This window comes from Rosa chinensis, chromosome 7, assembly GCF_002994745.2.
Source record: "Rosa chinensis cultivar Old Blush chromosome 7, RchiOBHm-V2, whole genome shotgun sequence".
Classification (NCBI taxonomy): domain Eukaryota; kingdom Viridiplantae; phylum Streptophyta; class Magnoliopsida; order Rosales; family Rosaceae; genus Rosa; species Rosa chinensis.
The window spans coordinates 67,683,603-67,697,068 of record NC_037094.1 but is presented as its reverse complement, the minus strand read 5'-3'; the positions used below and the strand labels follow the sequence as shown (position 1 = coordinate 67,697,068).

Genomic DNA, 13,466 nt, shown 5'->3' with positions numbered 1-13,466 from the left:
TACGAATAGAAGAATGCTTCACAACAGGAGAAAATACCTCATTGTAGTCTATTCCTTCTTTTTGTGCATAGCCTTTAGCTACCAATCTAGCCTTGTATCGAGATCCTTCCTTTTTAGCAAATACCCATTTGCAGCCAATTGCTCTCTTCCCATGTGGTAACTGAACCAACTCCCAAGTCTTGTTCTTGTGAAGAGACTTCATCTCTTCATCCATTGCTTTTTCCCATTCTACACTATCTGCATGTATCACAGCTTCTTCATAGGTAGAAGGAATTTCTTCTTCAATAATTGGAAGTGCATAAGTTACCATATCATTTAGCCAAGCCGGCTTTGGAGCATTTCTTTTTCCTTTTCTAAGTGCAATAGGTCCATGTTGCTGTGGAGACTCTTGAGCTTGAGCGTCTACTTCAATACTTGAATCTTCATTTGTAGAATCATCTAGCTCAACTGTAGGACTACCTGGATCAATTGGAGTTTCATCAACTTTTTCTTTAAACTCCACCTGCTTCAAACTCTCTATGGTCATCTTCTGTTTTTGAGAATCAGTCTGCTCACTCTGATTAACCATAACAGCCTCATCGAATGTCACATCTCTGCTTACAATAACTTTCCTCACATCTGGACACCAAAGCCTAAATCCCTTCACACCATCATTAAATCCCAAGAAAATAGCTTTCTTGGCTCTCGGATCAAGCTTGCTTTCCCTGACATGAAAATAAGCAGGACAACCAAAAATATGTAAGTAATGATAATCAGTAGCAGGTTTTCCAGACCATACCTCCATGGGCGTTTTACCCTCATTTGCAGCAGTAGGCAACCTGTTGATGAGATGGCCTGCATATGTAACTGCCTCAGCCCAAAACTCTTTGCCTAATCCAGCATTAGACAACATACATCGAACTTTCTCTAGTAAAGTACGATTCATGCGCTCTGCCACCCCATTTTGTTGCGGTGTCTCTCTAACTGTGAAGTGTCTCACAATGCCCTCATCTTGACATAACTTCAAGAATGGATCAGACTTGTATTCACCACCATTATCTGATCTGAGTCTCTTAATTTTCCGACCTGTCTGAGTCTCAATCATCTTCTTCCACTTCACAAATATATCTAAGACTTCATCTTTATGCTTCATGGTATACACCCATACTCTTCTAGAGAAGTCATCAACAAAAGAGACATAGTAGTGTTTACCTCCCAAAGATGCAGTTTTGGTAGGTCCCCACACATCTGTGTGAACATAGTCTAGAGCACCTTTAGTCTGATGAACTGCAGTACCAAACTTCACTCTAGTCTGCTTTCCCAATACACAATGTTCACAAAATTCCAATTTGCAAGTCTTTGCACCCTTCAACAAACCTTGCTTCACTAATCCCTGCATTGCTTTCTCACCAGCATGTCCAAGACGCATATGCCATAATCTGGTAGTATCTGCATCATCTGTAGTCTCAGAAATTGCTGTTTCACTTGTCACTGTACTCCCTTGTAGAAAATACAAGTTTCTATCTCTAGTACCTCTCATCATCACAAGTGAACCTGACACAACTCTGGCAACTCCATTCTTCAATGTGATTGTAAGACCCTTTGATTCTAAAGTTCCCAAAGAGATAAGATTTTTCTTCAAGTTCGGAACATACCGAACATCTGTCAATTCTCTAACAACCCCATCATGCATTTTTAGACGAATTGTACCAATCCCTCTAGTTCTGCAAGGACTATCATCTCCCATCAAAACTACTCCACCATTTAGTTCTCTTAAAGTAGAGAACCATTCCTTGTTAGGACACATGTGGTGTGTACAACCCGAATCCAGAATCCATTTCTCAGAGTAATCAAGTGAAGATGAGCTTGCCAAAGCAAAATCAATCTCATCCTCTTTAACATCATCAAAGGTAGATGAACAACTCAATGCAAAACCAAAATCATCATCATCTTCAGATTTTGCAACATTCACTTCAGAACCCTTCTTGTCTCTAGTCTTCAACTTGGGACAATCTTTCTTCCAATGCCCCTTTTGGTGACAAAAAGCACACTCATCTTTTGCAGGAAATTTGCCTCTTGACTTGGAACGAGAATTACCTCTTTTTCCACCAAAATTTCTATCTCTAGATCTTCCTCTTACTACAAGTGCTTCACCTGTCACTTTCTGCAATTGCTTCTCCTTCTTTCGACACTCATTATTTATCAATGAATTACACACATCATCAAATTTCACAAATTCTTTTCCATGCAACAAAGTTGTAATCAAATGCTCATACTCGTCAGGGAGAGAATTTAGCAAACACAAAGCCTTATCCTCATCACTAATTTGCACATCTAAATTAGCCAAATCTGCAAGTATCTTATTGAAATCACTGATGTGTTCAGACATAGAAATACCTTGCCGATAATTGAATCGGAAAAGCCGCCTCTTCAGGTGAAACCGGTTTTCAGCACTCTTGATCATGTATTGGTCTTCCAATTTCTTCCACAGCTGTTTTGCCGAAGTTTCTTTCATGATAAAGAACTTCATATCCTTTGCAAGGCACAATCTGATAGAACCACAAGCCCACTTATTAATCTGCTTCCACTCCTTCTCACTCATATCTTCTGGTTTGTCTTCAAGAGCTATATCCAATTCTTGTTGACACAAGACGTCCATCATCTCACACTGCCACATGCCAAAATTGTTTGTTCCATCAAACTTCTCAACTTCAAATTTGGCATTGCCAATTGATGGCCTAGTAGTCGACGACGATGAACCCGAACTCGAATTTTTCTTTGTGTCAACCATTGAATCCAATCAATACACAACTCCCAAATTCAGAACCGGAGCTCTGATACCAGTTTGTTGTGCGGAAGCGTAACAAACAAGGTATTGATATGAATTCAACAGTAACAAACAAAGCAAAATAAAACAACTTATTTGCAAACCACAAAGAAACACCAAGATTTATAGTGGTTCACTCAATCAGTGTGATTGAACTACATCCACTTACGGAGCCGGCAAGATATTCCACTATGATCAATTTGGAGAAACATACAATTAGAGTTTATGAACAACTCTCTCTACCCAAATCCCCAATACACCCAAACCTATTAACTCTCCTTTGATTCAAATAGAGAAGAAGAAGAATTCTTACTTCTCATATACAATACATAGCAACACCAACAACTAAGCTTAAGAAGCTTCAACTATGGAGTAGCTAAGTCACCAACAAGAATAGGAAGGCTTATGAGTATTCAAGGATGGCTATCAATTTGTTTCTCCCTTCTGCTTCTCTCTGCTTCACGTTCCTCTCATTATTTTCCCATACGGCTGCAATGCCCCAATTCTGTCTATAATTATGTGCTATGTCTAGCACACGCAGTCATCATGAATACCAACACTAGGCTGCCAAATTCAACAAGCTTTTTGACTCTTTCTCTACTTTCCAGCTGCCATATATTCTCTTTCCATGGCTTTATGCAGCTGCTCCATAATTGCCTTGTCCACATATGTATTATTAGACTTGGCACATGCAAACATGGGATGCAAAACATGTGGCTACCCACTCCAAAAAGTCTTCAATTCTTTCGGCTGCTATGCCTTCAAGTGAAGACAACATCAACAAGAGAGATATAAGCCGGGGAGAAATTCACAGAAAAACCTGCGTTTTGCCCTAAAAGAGAAGAAAAGAAAACCGGCCTAGATTACGGAAGAGGAGGAATCCCAGATTATACGTCGTCGTCTGTCTTCATCATCAGTCTCTAGTCCCTACCATTCTGCTCGGCGCAATCTCAATTCTTAATTCAGGTCAGATATTTCTGTCCCGCTCGCTTGTCTGTTCTTTCTCTCACTCATATATTTGCTTTTTCTTGCTAGTAGTTAAATCGTAGTAGCCAAAAGGAATTGCTTAATTGGTTTACTGTTTTCGTTTTCGCAATTGCTTTGTTTACTTTTTCTTTTCTTGGTTGCATCCATCGATGATCATATGTATGGCTTCCTTTCAGTTTTTTAGATGAATCTGCTCATTCGTTTTCCGAGAATTTTCTTCACTGTAACATGATGACCCCATGAATGCACATAATCCATGATGATCTACGAGATTTCTTCATTTAAAGTAAAAGATTTTCATAATCTTTTTGTAATGGAAGCATAAGGAATGAAAGAAAAACTAACAAAACAAAATATGAGATCATATATATATCTACTCTTTAGTGTTTCAAGACCGTTTTGCATTCCTTCAATTTCCGAATCCTTTGGTATGTTTTTGTAGCCTCCTTCTATAAGTCAAATATAGAGAGCACGATGCTAGGGGAATCGTATTTGAGTTAATGTGTGATTCTATGTTCGATAATCGATATTATATAACTGATTTCAGACCATCAGTGGCGCGCCATTAATCAACGTATTTACGGACTTAATTTTTTTCTTGTGTTTTGGTTAAACGAGAGAATTTAGAGCTCTCCAACCCTCATTTATTAGTGAAAAAATGTTCCAGTATACGTTGATGAATGACCCACTCATATTAACTATTTTGGCACGCGGCCATTACTTACAAATTTGGCATGCTATTGTTTATTTAGTTCTATCCATCCGTAATTTTAACAAAATAACATATAATATCATCTCTCCATCATTATATATGGTATCAAACATCACACATGAACTCAAATACGATTACCCTAGGATCCAGCTCTTTATGAGTTGTAGAAGGCTATATGAAACATACCAAAGAAGCATCAGCCACATGCTAATTTGCTTTAGGTGTTAATGAAATTATTATTTGAACATGCAGTTTTGTTTGATGTTAAATGTATGTGCACTTTAAATTTAGTTATATATGTAAGTGTTTAACGCTCATTCACGGGTCATTGATCAACATACACACAAATATAACCACATGGTGTGGTGTGTTGGTCGAGCTGCCTAGTCTGGAACCCCCAGGTCTAGAGTTCGAATCCCAGCTTCATCCCGTGGCCAGCAGATTTGAGGGACCTGGGTTAGTTAAAACACCCAATGGTTCGTGCGTCTGCGGTGCAGTGATTAGTCTGGCTATGCTGGGATACACTGCATGGGTGTGTGTGTTGGTTTTATTGACGTCTTCCACTCAAAAAAAAACATACACACAAATATGTAGGATTGGATATCAATCTTATAATTTTAGGGCTAGCTAGGGTAAAGGCTGCATCGATCACCACTCTTTGATGTTTTGTATAATGTGGAATACAAGCCAACTAATACGTAATAACTATCATGCACTTCTTTCTTTGAAAATGTATATATAGTTATATACACTGGTCTGTTACACTTGCACATCACATCATGTGCAGCCTTAACATTATATGCCATTTTTTTCTCAAGAAAACTTATGCCATTTTAAACTTTAATTTAACTATCTGCTATACAAATATTCAATACAAAGTGAATGTTAATCTATTGGAATTTGGGGTTTATGGTTTTGTATTGAATATTTTTTTCTCTAACATTCAGTTTTGTATTTATTATAGGTGGCCGTACTTACAACTAGAAGATCAATGAAGCTCCCCTCGTTGACTGTGTTGCAGCATGTTTTTGTCATCTTTTTGGTAATTCTTCTTCTTCTAAATATTGTTGTATATCACTAAACTTAACAAGAATGTCTACTTTTGTGTTAACTTCCCATCCACTATGACACTTAGGAGATGTAATATTTGCAAAATGGTAATCATATATTGCAGTATTAGTTTGTTCTATCTTATAAACATGATCTATTAACTTAGAAGAAAAGGAGCAACTATGGAGAGTAACATCCCATCCACGCATAACACAATTTGTTTATTGCTCTCTCATTATATTGATCTGTCTTTTATCTTCATGTGAACTAAATTGAATTCGATTAGTGCAGGTTACAAGTGTGCTGGTACTTTCTAGTCTATTAATAGGAATCATCAAACGTATCGAGCATAATGTAAGTTTTAATCTTCTAAAACCTAAAGTAATTTTAATTTTTAAAGTAGAATTTGATATTATGGAGAGCACAGCACATACAGCCTATATTAATGATCATAAACTATATCTTGAGTTTCAGGTTTATGTACTGGCTCCCAGGGAGAGAGAGTTAATGAACTTTGTTCATAACCATTGCAGTGCTTCACTTATCCTCATTTTTGTGATGATTGCTACAATGGGTGTCTTCATCTTCAGTTACACTTTCATAATGCTAACTGTTGCGAAACGGGAAATGCATCGTTATGCCACACTCATAGAACAAAGGGAGAAAACTGAGCAAGCTGAGAGAAAGAGCATGAGGAAAAGTGATGCATTTGCTAAAGCAAGCCATGACATTCGTGCTGCGCTTGCTGGAATTATTAGTTGGATCAACTTCTGTAAAGATGATATTCATGATGCGCTTGATCTTCATGCCACAAATGGTGGAACTACCCGGCATTCTGAAATAGAGACAGTTTTAACAAAAATAGATTCCAACTTAAAAAGACTGGATGTTCATGCAGAAGATCTTTTAGGTAAATAACGTCAATCTTGATCTTTTGGTCGCTTTCTATATAATGCTAAGTTTGAGGGTATTCACCTTAGTTATTCTCTTTATCCAGCCTAACTAATACAAGGATTACTTGTTATGTAGGTATATTGAACTCTGTTCTTGATAAAAGCAAAATTGAAGCAGGTAAGATGGTACTTGAAAATGAAGAATTTGATGTGGCTCAGCTTGTTGAAGAGGTAGTGGATTTGTTTCTTCCAACAGCATCAATGAAGGGATTAGATGTGGTGTTGGATCCTTGTGATGGATCTGTTATAAAGTTTGCACGTGTGAGAGGTGACAGGGGAAGGCTTAAGCAGATACTAAACAACTTGCTAAGCAATGCTGTTAAATTTACGTCAGAAGGGCAAATCACAATCCGCACCTGGGTCCGAAAACCAAGTTTTAAGAAGTCAATAACTGCTTCTCGTGAGCGGACTAATGGTTTCTTGAAACAGTTCTTGTGCTTCTTTAATTACAAGAACATGAACAATGATGACAAGGAAGTAGTGGATGGTTCTGAACGTGATCCAAATGCTTTGGAATTTGTTTTTGAGGTGGATGATACTGGTAGGGGAATTCTCAAGGAGAGGCAAAAATCAGTGTTCGAGGACTATGTCCAAGTCAAAGAAAAAGCACTTGGAGAAGGTGGTACCGGCTTAGGACTGGGAATTGTTCAATCTCTGGTAAGTAACAAATCAATATCTATCTATACATATATATTCTTCTAGCTTCTTAAACACAGATAGTAGTTGTGATTAGTAACTTTATTGAAGTGTTCGGGATTGAGCATGCCTTGATATGTGTATGTTTTGCACCAGGTGCGTTTGATGCATGGAGAAATAGGAATTGTGGACAAGGAGATTGGGGAAAGAGGGACATGCTTCAGGTTCAATGTACTGCTAAGCACTATTAATACCTGTGAGGATAGCATAAAAGTAGAACCAGACATTGAAATTGGAATTAGTGACTTAAACCCTAGTCCCGGGCCGACTGTCAATCAAACACCAATTGCAAGCCCCAAGTTGAACATTCGCAGTACCACCGCGAGTCCTAAGGTCGAGGGATCCTATGTTGTAATGCTGATTAAAAATGCAGAGCGCAGGAGAGTTACACAGAATTTTATGGAGAGACTTGGGATAAAAGTATCAGTAGCAGAACGATGGGAACAACTTGCTCGTACTCTCCAGAACATAAAAAACAAGAAGATTTACCATTCTCAACATAATTCCATATCAGGAATACCTGATTTGGGTCTGCAGGATTGCTTGATCAAATCCGCCTCATGCAACTCCAACTTCAGCTTTAATAGAGCAAAGGAAGCGTCTTTGATGAGTTCCATGGATGGATCAACAGATAACAACATTCTTTCTCTCTTTCATAAGAAGAGTAGTAGTAGTAATCTTCGTGGAGCATATGATCGCTTCGTAATGCTACTTATTGATACTACAGGTGGACCACTCCCCGAACTATGCAAGATTGTGAATGATTTCAAAAGAGGCCTCCAAAATGGTTGGTACTGCAAGGTTGTTTGGTTATCAAGTCCATTTACTCATAGCGATTTAAGCTTCAACAGAGATATGTTGGAAGGCGATGATGTTATCAAACACAAGCCTCTACATGGTACTTGTCTATATGAAGTTGTAAGACTTCTTCCAGAGTGCGGAGGCGCATTACCAAAAAGATCATCAGGTCAGGTTGCATCAAAACTAGTTTCCACAGCTCTTGGTTCACCAAGAAATCAGTACATTCATACCGATGATGACAACTCCCCTGACCAAATAGTACAAGAGAGTAATTCACCAACTCTTCAACATCATCAACCTCCTAACAATATTGGCTCCAAATCAGCAAGTCAATCAGCCCCAGCAGACCATGGCAACAAACCCTTGACTGGGAAGAAAATCTTGGTTGCAGAGGACACAGCATCGTTACGCATGGTGGCTATGCAGGCTTTGTCACGATTGGGTGCAACTGTGAAGCTTTGTGAAAATGGAAGAGAAGCTTTGGATCTAATTCGCAATGATCTACTCAATCAAAGGAAACATGTCTATGACTATATACTGATGGATTGCCAGGTAGATAATGATATAACTAAATATATGTAATAATAACTATGGGATTGCATCTGACATTACAAATGTGTTTGAAATGAACAGATGCCAGAAATGGATGGGTTCGAAGCGACCAGGGAAATCAGGAAAGAGGAGAAATCTTACAATGTTCGCATTCCGATCATCGCATTAACAGCTCATGCAAAAGGAGGCGAGGAAACAAGAAGGATGATGGAGGCTGGTATGGACGAACATTTAGAGAAAACCTCCATAGTAACTAGTCTAAGGGAAACACTTGCAAAGATTGATCATAGTACGAAAGCAACTAGCTAGATTAGACGGTACAAGCTATAGATTGAAATTAATCATATGAACAATAAATGAAAATGTAGCTGATAAGTTTAGGCATGTATATTTTCCTTCCCTTTACATTGAGCATAATCTGATTGGATTAGGAAAGGACAATTGAATTTAAATCTCATAATAGATACAATCGGTGAAATGTAAATCATTTATAGAAGCAGATTTGTCTGTCATGAATGGATGGTAAGGTTATCAATTAATTAATTAGGATGGTGAGATGAATGCAGATTTCAGCTTTTTTATTGTTGGGCAGTCCTCTGGATGATGACGCATCACTAATTCTATTGTGTTCATCTTCTTTTTGTTACTTATGCATGTTCATGTTTGTTTTAAGGAAAAACAAAATATTTTCTGACAAACAGGTTCACCTGAGCAATCCATGAGGTTGCTGAGAATCACAAAGGACCTTGGCCGATGAATATATTGTCCGGAAATGTCTCTCTAAGGGAACTTTTCATTGATGCTTGTAAACCCGATTCATCGCACTCGACACTGAAATTTCAGTACATTATTTCCCAACTTACATACCTACCGTGCATAACAATGTTAAGTAAATTCATATTGTCCAATGTCCAAACATGTCCCCTCTTGTTTTTTTTTTTTTTTTTGGGCGATCAACCATCTAGCCATTAGAGATTCGGAGATTGATGCATCTAAACTAATTACTCATCCGTTTATTCCATAAGTGACTAGTAGTCTGATCACTTGTATTCCAAATAAATTTTTTCTTCATTCACTTTATGAAATTACATTTACTTCTATATAAGTTCATGCACTAATTATGTTTCCAAATAGTCTAACTTTGAGGATCTATTTCTTCTTGGTCCAAAAAATAATAATAATAATAATACCAAATGGTCGAATGACCTAAAACTGCAAGAAAATTACTCCAACCCCAAATAAATTGGATATATATGGTAGGAAAAAGTCACTTGACTGAAAAGAAAAATTAGTGGGGGGTATACAATTAGGGCCCGCAGGGCGAAGAGTCCATCTTCTTATCGAACGCCACCACCGACTATCGCTACAATTAGAGCGATAGCCGTACCTCCGGAAAGAAAGGCTCCGCTTGCAATCACAGTTTGGTAAGTAGGTTTATTATTCTTACATTCAGCTAACAAGAAGTTTGAATTCGAAATTCCAAATTTGAGTAAAGTAGCAGACGGTGTTTCAAGTTGTTGTCAAATCTTTTCTTTTGTGATTTTTTTCACTTTATGCAGCGAAGCGCATCCTTGCAAGCTAGAATGGGATTCATTTACTTTTTCTAGTAAACGTCTTTGGTTGGGGCACTTGGGTGTGTAGAATAATGAAAAACATGACAAGTTCATCGCAAGTAAAGTAGGAATTGAACAGCAACAGTCAGTTAATTTGAGCTCGAATTCTATTATGTTTCACCTTTACAATGTGTGTAGAGCTGTAAATGATGCACTTGTAATTGCAAAAATCGTTAGGGATTTGAAATTTATCCTCCCATTGCTGTTGTTATTCATGTAGTGCACATGGTTCCTTGAGTTACTGTAGTGTAAGTAACCTTTTCTGGGGACTTGAGGCAGTTGCCTCATATGCAGCCATTCTAACATGTTTGGACGTTTCATTTCCCTTTCTAAACATAACCAGCAGCTGTCATGAGAGAAACTATTCACTAAATGCCTTGCACTATCATCAGTTATTAACTAATTGTGTCTTTGTTGGATTTCCTATGCTGCAGTACGATGGAGGTTCAAATCCAAGAATCAGTTGTTGGTAGGCCTCAGGTTAAGGTGCAATTTCAGCTTGGTTCAGAAACATATTCTGTCAGCGGAAACAAGGGCATACTTTCTGAGCAACTGGTTTCAGTTAAAGAGGAGAGCATGGCCATATTGAAGGACTTCATCACCAAACACAATGTTCCTAATGATGTCCCTGATGAACCTGTTGAAGACTCTTCTGAAGATGATGGTGAAATTCTTGAGAAGCCTCAAGTCAAGTCAAAGAAGACAAAGCTTACTTGATTCTGTTTCTGTACAAGGGTCTAAACCCCATTATCAAAAGTTCCTTTGATGTGTTGAACTATTTATTAGCATCATGTGGCTACTGAGTGTTTACAGCTTTGTCTACAGTGTCTAATTCTTAAAAGTCAAGATTAAGGAGTTGTTTTTAACTAGAATAAAAGATGGAAACTGAACTCAAGTGGCTATTTTTAATGTCTGATACTCTAGATAACAAGTGCATGTTAGAGAAACTGATTCTTGGATGACAGACCTGATAGTTATAAAGTTTTCTTATAACAGGGGAAACAATAAGAGCATTGGCAATTGGGAGATATCGACATGAAAGAGTCCACTTTTTCAGCACATTATGTGTTGAGGCGATTTAAGTTTATGCAGTCAAAGCCTTCCACCTTTTGAGCTTCGCTTCCTCTTAAAAAGAATGGAACAGAGGAATGACCCTGTTCCAGTGAAACTTCATGATCGAACATGCAATTGACAAGCAGTCTTTATCAAAGGTCCAAATTCAGATCACCTAACTGATGAGGCATTAGGGGTTTGTGAGTTATAACCCTGACTGATCTTATATTAGACATCACTGTCTTCAGTGGTATAAGATAAAATAGTTCCAAAAGCCTGTACTCGGCAGTTATTGATGAAAAATTGTAGTATATGAGCATATATGATGTAAGAGATCATCAAACACAGTATTCGTACATTGATCCAAAAGTCTGTAGGTAATCTCAAACTAATTTATCCAATCGTCACTCTTACAAAACATTAAGGAAACCAACTAATACAGAAAATGACTTGAAACCTAACAAAATCTGGGTCTGGTATAATCTCAATAGAACAGTAAGATGATATTGAGCCATAAACTCAGGAGAAGTGAATACCAGCCTTGCAGAATTCAGAAAGTAGGGTTACAAACTCACGTAATTTAAGCTTTGAAGACCTCTCATTTTCAAAATCATTATCCTTCAAGACCCTCAAAACCTTTTCTTTGAATTCAGATGTCTCTCCTTCTGCATTACCGTCCTCCACCTCCATTTCATCATCAGCTTCGTCATCATCCATCTCCATATCCTCAAAATCCATCACTTCATTGGTCTCCTCCACGGCACCCTGTTGAGCAGGATTGAGATTAAGTGCCTGCAGGGTCTTATAATTCTTCTCGAGCAAACTGAGAACCTTTTTCTGCCTAAAAATCGAACCAAGCGTTTTGTTCTTCCTATTGAAACAAATCCGCAAGAAGCCATCCCACTCCTTCTCGTTCACTTCAAATTGTTTCCTGGGCTCAATTCGAACTACAGAGGAGTCAACCTTTGGCGGAGGGCGGAAATTGTTCCTTCCAACTTTGAGAAGATGAGAGACCTGAGCCAGGCGCTGGGTGTTAACCGTAAGACGACAGTAGAGCTTGTCCCCTGGCTGCGCAATCAACCTCATTGCAAATTCCTTTTGGAACATTATAATAGCACATCTGAAAGCAGGTTTGTGATGCAGTAACTTGAAGGTGAGGGGTGAGGAGATTTGATAAGGGATGTTGGCCACGCATATATCGAAATAGGGAAGCTCAGTCTTGAGCACATCTCCTTGAATAATCTATCAACAAACCAAACAACAATGAGCATCACCAATACAACATAATTCTTCTCTGCATTCTTTCCACACACCCAAAAAAAAAAAATCACTGAAACAGAATCAAAATTACAATAACCAAATTCTTTGCATATTATGAAACGCTAATCAAAATTAGTCATGTATAGTTGATACTGAAATTTACAATGAAAAGAATTAGGCTTTGATGTAATAGAAATAGAGAAATAGAGAAATAGAGAGAGGGGGAGACCTGTAAGCGGTTGGAGAGAGGAGTGCCCTGGAATCGTCGCTGAAGCTCGAGGACCATACGAGCGTCAATCTCAACGGCGATGACCTTCTTGCCGGCTTCCAGAAGCTTCTTGGTGAGATTACCGGTACCGGGACCGATCTCGAGGATGACGTCGGTGGATTTGATGCCGGACTTCTGGACTATGGAGTCGACGAGAAGAGGGTTCTTGAGGATGTGCTGGCCTTTGGACTTGTGGAAGGAGATGCCTCCTTGATACGGCGTCTGCGCGCCTCCCGCCTTCGCCTTCTCTTTCCTCACTTTGCCTCCCGCCATTGAAATTCTCACTCAAGCTTAAACCCTCAGAGCGGCGCAACCTTAAACCCAAGTAGGGCTCCCCAATGAGGTTATTTTTGGTATTATCTAATTTTTTTTTTTTTTTTTTTTTAAGAAATATTACAAATCATTTTAGTTCTCATTTTTTATTTATTTATTTATTTGAGAATTCTCATTTTTTATTTTTATAATATTTATCTGCATTTGCTAATAATTGTTTTAAAAGACACTTATTAATAAATTATTATTGTTATCGAAGCGTCTCTTCGAATTTTTTCCAAAGACTTGAAATTGACACTTTTTTTTTTCTTCACAAACCACATCACCCTTCATAAGTAAAGGTGATTTAGTTTGTCAGAAAATGGGTTTAGGCTTCAAATTTGGTTTTATAAAATCAAATTGGTAACACTAACACCAAGTTGCGCCAATGACGTATCTTTCA

General features: G+C 38.1%; 3 protein-coding genes across 4 annotated transcripts; 2 read left to right on the top strand and 1 right to left on the bottom strand.

Moving 5' to 3' along the window:
- The first annotated feature begins 6,125 nt into the window (after window positions 1-6,125).
- LOC112178460 (histidine kinase CKI1) lies at window positions 6,126-8,866 on the top strand. The gene is made up of 4 exons (XM_024316602.2): window positions 6,126-6,465; window positions 6,585-7,165; window positions 7,301-8,557; window positions 8,639-8,866. The coding sequence occupies exons 1-4, from the start codon at window positions 6,126-6,128 to the stop codon at window positions 8,864-8,866; spliced, it is 2,406 nt and encodes an 801-aa protein (XP_024172370.2).
- Window positions 8,867-9,824: 958 nt separating this feature from the next.
- Window positions 9,825-11,065, top strand: LOC112179275. 2 transcript variants are annotated; one of them, XM_024317643.2, is made up of 2 exons: window positions 9,825-9,981; window positions 10,605-11,065. In XM_024317643.2, exon 2 carries the CDS (start codon window positions 10,609-10,611, stop codon window positions 10,885-10,887), a length of 279 nt encoding a protein of 92 aa, XP_024173411.1. In that variant the 5' UTR covers window positions 9,825-9,981; window positions 10,605-10,608; the 3' UTR covers window positions 10,888-11,065. The 2 variants fall into 2 exon arrangements, with proteins under 2 accessions (XP_024173411.1, XP_024173412.1); XM_024317644.2 differs by having other exon boundaries at window positions 9,831-9,985.
- A 486-nt stretch (window positions 11,066-11,551) lies between these two features.
- On the bottom strand, window positions 11,552-13,064 carry LOC112177154 (ribosomal RNA small subunit methyltransferase). The gene is made up of 2 exons (XM_024315374.2): window positions 12,713-13,064; window positions 11,552-12,465 (listed from the first exon to the last, which is right to left on the bottom strand). The coding sequence occupies exons 1-2, from the start codon at window positions 13,022-13,024 to the stop codon at window positions 11,743-11,745; spliced, it is 1,035 nt and encodes a 344-aa protein (XP_024171142.1). The 5' UTR covers window positions 13,025-13,064; the 3' UTR covers window positions 11,552-11,742.
- Between the last annotated feature and the right edge of the window lie 402 nt (window positions 13,065-13,466).

Excerpts from the sequence above, each read along its gene's own strand:
- LOC112178460 (XM_024316602.2), top strand. The coding sequence starts at position 6,126 with ATGGGTGTCTTCATCTTCAGTTACACTTTCATAATGCTAACTGTTGCG. Across the intron at positions 7,166-7,300 it reads TGGGAATTGTTCAATCTCTG|GTGCGTTTGATGCATGGAGA; the intron begins GTAAGTAACAAA and ends GTTTTGCACCAG. Across the intron at positions 8,558-8,638 it reads ATATACTGATGGATTGCCAG|ATGCCAGAAATGGATGGGTT; the intron begins GTAGATAATGAT and ends TGAAATGAACAG.
- LOC112179275 (XM_024317643.2), top strand. The coding sequence starts at position 10,609 with ATGGAGGTTCAAATCCAAGAATCAGTTGTTGGTAGGCCTCAGGTTAAG.
- LOC112177154 (XM_024315374.2), bottom strand. The coding sequence starts at position 13,024 with ATGGCGGGAGGCAAAGTGAGGAAAGAGAAGGCGAAGGCGGGAGGCGCG. Across the intron at positions 12,466-12,712 it reads CTCTCTCCAACCGCTTACAG|ATTATTCAAGGAGATGTGCT; the intron begins GTCTCCCCCTCT and ends GTTTGTTGATAG.